Source organism: Harmonia axyridis, chromosome 1 (assembly GCF_914767665.1).
Source record: "Harmonia axyridis chromosome 1, icHarAxyr1.1, whole genome shotgun sequence".
Classification (NCBI taxonomy): Eukaryota; Metazoa; Arthropoda; class Insecta; order Coleoptera; family Coccinellidae; genus Harmonia; species Harmonia axyridis.
Genome location: NC_059501.1, coordinates 74,404,365 through 74,411,750, shown reverse-complemented (window position 1 = coordinate 74,411,750; position 7,386 = coordinate 74,404,365). Strand labels below are relative to the sequence as shown.

Sequence of the window (7,386 nt, the reverse complement as noted above, 5' to 3'; positions counted from 1 at the left end):
TTGTGTTGATTATTGATACTGTTCACCTGAAATTACCGAGTGATAATAAGTGTTTTAATAGCAATATAATTGATGGAATATAGTCTTTATGAACTCAATTTTCACTTCTCCAGTCCAATATTTTCATGAATTCAGCTTCTGCTATTTGAGCAAGGTTGAATGTTTCCAGATGAGCCTAAAAAGAAATTAAGAACTTGAATAGATCTGGAAAAAACTATTATTTTAAAACTGATTTTTAAATTTCAGTACTTCGTTTTTTTTTCTTTCAATTATTGGGAAAGTAAAATTTAATCTTGGTATTAGCTTTTGAACCATCGAATGGATTTTGCCCACCAACTCGATATTATTAAAAAGAAATGGTCACTTTCTAAATCACGTTTTGTCAGGCAACCCAAATTTCATCCTTCAATGTGTCAAATTATACTCTACAATTGTTCGCTTGGTTGGAGGAAGAAGGGAAAGCTTTTTTTGGGAAATATTTTATTGTAAATACCTTCTCATGACTTGAAGTGCTTTCCAGCCACCGTTGGGCGCTCCGAAGCGCACTTGTACTGTTCCAGTACACAGGGCGTCGAGCCCTCGCGTTACCTTCCCCCATCGAGAGTATTCTACCTCGATGCCTTCCCCTGACGGACCCCCCCGAATTTGTGGGGCTTCGAGCCCTGACGGGTGTGAGAGAGAAACTTCGCATAAAGACAGCTGTAGAACACTGGTTTGTTTACGTTCAATTTGACAGTTTCGTTTCGGCGCGTTCCACTCACAGCAAGGGCTCGAAGCTCTAGTGGGCCGAGCCCCGAGGTGACACGCACCTGACTGGAAAGCAGCTATTAATGAACACATCGAAAACTACATAGGCATATCAACTTTGCTTCCGCTGTTTTTTTTTTCCGAAATTCGAGGCCTTACTGTAAAAAACTGGTTATACTTTTATAATTCAAAGTATTGTCCGTCGCTGGCCACTACCTTTTCTCATCTTTCGGCAGCGTACGAATCCCGCGTTGAAACAACTGGTCATCTTTTGAATCGATCAATTTTTTAACTTCTTGGCCTTGTGCCATTGATCGAAACAAGTGATAGTCCGAGGGAGAAACGTCTTGAGAATACGGCGGGGTAGGACTTCCCATTTCAACGTTTCCAACTATGTCTTGGCCACTTTCGAAAACATGGGGTTGAGCATTGTCATACTGTAAAATCTCTTAATCATGTCTCTCGTTGTATTGCGGCCGTTTGTCTTTCAAAGCTCGGCTCAAACGCATTGATTGCATTCGATAGCGATCGCCTGTGATTGTTTCAATCGGTTTTAACCACCCATAATACACTACGCCGAGCTGGTCCCACCAAATACTGAGCATGACCTTGGAACCGTGAATATTCGGTTTGAACGTCGACATGGAAGTGAGGCCGGGATATCTCCATGATTTTCAACGCTTGGGATTATCGTAGTGAACCCATTTTTCGTCTTGAATGTGATGCAGAAATCCTTTCCGTCTTTGACTTGCAAGCAGCTGTTCACAAGCAAACAAACGCCGTTCAACATTTTTGGCTTCAATTGATACAATTTGCTCGTTTCTGAATCATTCCCATGACAATCAGGTGTTTTGGAATGGCTCGTTTCGTCATTCCCAATGATCCGCCAATTCTTGTTGCGTTTGACACGAGTTTTGATCAAGTAATGCCTCCAATTCTGCATCTCCGAAAACCTCTCTTCCACGGCCATGCTGGTCTTCGAAGGCAAACTCACCGTTCTTGAAGTTGAAATGAAACCACTTTCGGCACGTTCTTTCATTAATAGCGGCCTCATCATAGGTATTTGAGAGCATTCGATGAGCCTCGGCCGCAGATTTCTTCTTATTAAAACAGAAAATTAAATCCTCCCGCAAATGACGAGAATTTGGCTCGTAAGCTGACATGTTTAATCGAGAATAACTTTATCATGCAGACACAAATGAACTAATATTTCGATGGCGTTAAGTTTACAAATACTCATGCTTATTGTATGACATCTACGATCTATTTATTTCGACTACCACTTACCGCTACAGCCATCTATTGCAAAACGGCGGAAGCAAAGTTGTTCACCTAATAATTTGAAATTTCAGTTCGAATTGATAGTTTTTTTTTTCAATTATTGAGATAACAAATTTCATATAGGTATGAACGAGCTCGACCGAGATATTTTTTTTTTATTTTTCTTAATTAATTTTTTTGATTATTTTTTTTTTATTTTTATTTATTTTTTTATTATTTTCAATTTTTTTATTTATTTTTCAATTAATAATTTAATATTAGGACTCTAAATATTACAAGCCTCTAATAAAAGTACACTGGGTCCCGTCAAAATTGTTTTTAACTTCGAATAACCGCGTCTCCAAGATAAATAATAAAGACAGCTGTGGCCGCACAGATATTAGGGCAAAATGATGTTCCGCTCCATAGATTACACTTACTTTCTGTTTTTTCAAATTGTCTATCAATTGCAGTTGTTTTCTAAACCCATGAATCAGTTCGTTTTTATGCTTTTCTATCTGTTGTACCAAAGATGTGAGCTCCTGTACTTTTTTCTTATGAGTTTCTCTCAAATCCTAAAAAAATAAATTGTGAATAAATTCTATTTCAATTGTAATCAGCCAACCTTCTCTTCTTTTTTCAGTTTTCTCAACAATATTTTGTTCTTTTCATTTTCTTCCAAAGCTCTATTCAATTTCAAATCGTTGGCATTAGTACATTGAGTTGCTGCTTTCAGTTCCCTTTTCAAAGCGTCTATTTCTTTTTTCATTGCGATATTTTCTGCGTCTTTTGCTTGAAGTTTTGTATTCAACTGTGAAATCTGCAACAGGACTTTCCATATATAACTTTATTGATGAAAAAGGGCTAGTGATTATTTACCTGATGTTCAAGTTTACTTATTTGAGATTTTCCTAAATTGTATTGTAGAAACCATTTATCTTTATCTTCTGTGCATTGCTGAAGATCTTTTTGAAGTTGTTTAGTATCTGAATTCTAAGTGGTGAAATAATTTAATGGATATTTATATTCATTAGAGTCATATATGTGTATTATAATAATTGATATTGAATATGAATTTATAACAATCATATTAGAATTTCAGTACAAATTTTCTGGAGATATTCGATATTTGAAAGCCCTCAAAACACATTAGTGGAAAACCGAAACATTATACAATATTATACTGGTGTTCCTAAATTGGAGGTACAAACAAAAATGACCGATTCCTCGGATAAATTGAAGAAAAAAGTCCTATAAACAGGGTGTTAGTGTTTTATTTTTTCCAAGTTTTTTTCTCATAGCACCTTCCCTTCACAAGATATTTAACTTTAATTTGGCATAGCTATGTCAATTTGAAGTTTTCATATGTTTATATGCTAATTTTAAATGCAAATCTACAGGGTGATATTTTTTCTGGAACACTATGCCCGCTTCTTTCCTCCAGAACTTTTTTGGTGGACCACTGGTAGTTTAAGAAAAACTTTGGTCCAGTACTACACTTTTTGGTTTCCTGTAGTTTTGTCGTATCTGCTACCGATTTCGAGAAAAAATTTCTAACAATTCTCTAGTAATCCTCAGAAAAATCTAAAATATTATAAAGATCCAGTTAGTATAAGCTGTGATGAATGAATTAATTATAAATTCTGGTAATTATTTACCAATCTGTACCGAAGATCACCAATAAAGATTCGGATAAACTGATATATGAAATCATCACAAAAAGTAGAACTACAAGAAACTCTCTCTGCATCTTGCAAACAAAGCGTTTGCAGACTTTTCTTCTTTAAATTATCCAAGGAATCTCTCATTTTCGTTTGTACCTCCAATTTAGGGACACCCTGTATAGTATAGGAGTATTTGGCAGTAGATAATGTTTGTTTAATTTTGTTCACTATCTTATATTTCTGACTATTGTTCCTTATTTCTAGATATATGAGTTCATTTGATATGCTTACCATAATTTTTATATCAGCATGCAGTTGATCATTTTCCTCTTTTAGCGACTTTATTTTCGCTCTATAAAAATGATGCATTCCCTTTTGTCCCATATCGTTTAAAATATCCTCATTGGGTACTGATGGATCGTTCAAAGGGATTCTTGGAATATTGATTTCTTCCACTTCTTTTGGTTGATGAGCTACGAAGTTTTTGGGTAAATCTATTTTCATAGTCGATTCTTTCAGGAGATTCTCTTGCATCTTCTAAAATATTCGTAGAGTTGAATAAATAAATGAATATTATGTCTGTTATTGCCAATAATGAAGCGTTAATTAATTAAGAATCCATTGTAAATTATTTTGTTTCATTTTATTTATAATGAATTTCCGCTGAGTAAGGACCGAATCCATTTTATATTAATTAAGAATCGTTCGAGAAAAGATATATTTTAAGTATCTTGGGGCTATGTGAAAGATAGGGTCTAAGCCAATGTTCCATAATCAATTCAAGACCTTATGATTATTATTATTTGAACTGGGGGCGTTTCAGTTCGGTGAGCCTTCCGGGAACTGCGACCATGCAGATCTTTTGTTCTCTACCTTACTCATTCATAGAAACCCAGGGAGGTCGTCAATGACGTTAATAAAACTGAAAACCTCTTTAGGGGTCTTGGCCGCTACCTCTCTAGTATCCAGGACCGGCTTACCCATGTGAATGGTTCTTAGGCCAGCCAGCTCCGGACACTTGCATAACATGTGTTCGGCTGTTTCTGCTTCCGATCCACAGAGCCTGCAAATCTCGTCTGCTGACTTTCCCATACGGTACAAATGATGTTTGTACCGACAGTGCCCCGTCAGCAGTCCCACCATCACCCGAAGCTCGGCTCGTGACAGCTTCAAGAGCTTTTTGGCGTAAGTAGGTGAAATCGTCACGAATTTTGCCTGAACAAGTCTGGGAGTGATAGTCCAGTGGATTATCCAGTTGTTCAACTCCCATAGCTGGACCGCAGCTTTATATTGGTCTTTTCCTAGCCCACAGAAAGGCTCAGGTCCAGCAGGTGTTAACCTTGATGAATTTTTGCAAGTTCATCAGCTTTTTCATTTTCTTCAACCCCACATTGCCCTGGTACCCATAGTAGAATCACCTTATTTCCTCTGGCCAGTTGCTTTATGGTGTTAGGGCACTCCCAAGTCAGCAGAGACCCCTGGCAACACGATTCCAGGGATCTCAGCGTGGTTTGGCTATCCGTGGTGATGTAGATATGCGCCTCCTTGAGGTTCATTTTGATACACCCCTGAGCGCATACATAAACAGCCATTATCTCGGTCTGTAGAATCGAGGGCTCACTTCCCAGGACTTTAGAGATCCTCAGTTTAGGTCCATATATCCCAATGCCGGTGACCTTCTCTGATTTTGATCCATCTGTGAACCATATGGATGACTTTTTGTCCAGACGATTTACGAGACTTATTGCACTAGGATAACCATTTATAACCGTTTCAAAGGGCGCTTCAAAATCGTAGGTGGTTGGAATAACATCCGATGGTTTTGCGAGGAGATTTGAATCTAATTGATTCAGTATCCTCATATGTCCAACCCAGTTTCCAGGAAGGATCTTTCCATTAAGGGAAATTCTTATTGCTTCCAGCAGGCTACATTTTCTCACATGTAGATGTAAGGGAGGCAATTCAAGACGTTAAAAAAGGAATTCGCGAAGCTATCGAGGACATATACAGCCTCAAAAGTGCCAATTAGTCATGGAAAATTTCAATAAAAGGATGGTGCTGCAACCGTAGCCGAGACGGTCATTGGGCTGATATCGTTGTTTTCCATTATTAATGGCATACCTTCCATTCTACAACGAAATAAACATCCATTGATTTCTCTTAAAAGATATACTCGTTTTTTAATATCAAAATGAAACTTATAATTGTAAAACTTTTAGTTTAGGAATTTTTGAAAATTCAATTCGGATTTTGTAACGAAGATATAACAATGGGTTCAAACCCTAGAGCTGAATATTTACGTATTTGCAGATAATATTTATTTTATGTTTTTTTGTTTAAATAATTGATATTGTATTGTTATACACGCAATGATTTTGTATAGTCGTGGGCATGCGCTCTCTGCAACGATGGACATAGTTGAATATCGTTCTAATCATTTAAGAGGAGAGAATAGAATAATGCCTTATAAAAGTGATCTAAAATCAACACAAATTATTAAAGGAATACGTAAATTTAAAAAGATATTTTTTCTTCGAAAGGAATCCGATTAAATTTAATTATTACCACTACAATATTGAATTAATTGAAATTTTGAAACTATTCCATTACGAATTTCTGATATAGTGAAACTTCTGACCAAATAAAATTGAAAAACATACCATAGCATCATCCACTTTCCTCAATAAAGCCTTCGTTTTCGATTCGATAATTTCATTTTCTTTCAAATATTCCTGTTCTTTTTTCAAAATATCCCATTCCATTTTAATTTGTTTTCAATTTTTTTTACGAAGTTTTTATGACAAGCTCTACACGTGTTGGATAGTCAGTGCTACGATTGTGGTTTCCTAGCAACATCATAGCAACAATTTCAGTATCACTACAAATGAATCACTTGTGCTGTTGATCGAGAATCTATATATACACTGCTCAACAACTGAATATTCTACTGAAATAACTTCATTGTGTACTGTTCTGAATTCTGATGTTGTGAACAGTATTTACATATTTTATAGCTAATAATGTGTAGTTATTTGTTGAAACGTATGAATCTGGTTTGAAAACGATAACATTTTATATTCATATGGTACTTGTATCGGCTGTTTGGTATACATAGAGGTACCTATACATGTGTATAAAAGAGCATATGTGTCTGTACACTGAAAAAAAAATTTCAAGAAATTAGTGTAGGTAATATAAAATAGTTATAGATTACAATGAATTCGAGAAATGGTTCTACTACTCAGGTGTTGGATTGCTCGATCATTCCTGCGCCCTTGGGGACCACAGAACTGTATATAGATATATATCGGTATATGGGGATGTGATTTATAATGATTACTATGAAGAGGAATTCTAATGAAACGATCCTTTAAAAATTCGAGTCATTATTTTACATACGTATATGGGATTATAGTGTATATCATCACCACTGATGACTCAACTGGTATATACACCTTCCATCTGCATAGCGGAGCTTGGTGACCAAAGATAAATACATACGTAGGATTCTTATCTATGATGATGACTTTGCCGTAGAACGGTCAGGTTTATATCCCAATCGGTTCCTATCTTCCGATAGATGCGCAGCTCACAACGCCATCTATCGGGCTAGAAGACAGTCACTACACAATTATATATTATGTCTTTTAATTAGCACATTTAATCTCAAATTTAGTTCAACTTATGATTTATTTGCCTTTAAATATCCTTATGA

The 7,386-nt window shown here is 36.0% G+C and overlaps 1 protein-coding gene across 1 annotated transcript; it reads right to left on the bottom strand.

Moving 5' to 3' along the window:
- Positions 1-40: 40 nt before the first annotated feature.
- Positions 41-6,707, bottom strand: LOC123671295 (testis-expressed protein 9). Its single transcript, XM_045605046.1, has 6 exons — positions 6,332-6,707; positions 3,963-4,208; positions 2,887-3,000; positions 2,633-2,827; positions 2,448-2,582; positions 41-175 (listed from the first exon to the last, which is right to left on the bottom strand). The coding sequence occupies exons 1-6, from the start codon at positions 6,431-6,433 to the stop codon at positions 95-97; spliced, it is 873 nt and encodes a 290-aa protein (XP_045461002.1). The 5' UTR covers positions 6,434-6,707; the 3' UTR covers positions 41-94.
- Positions 6,708-7,386: the final 679 nt, after the last annotated feature.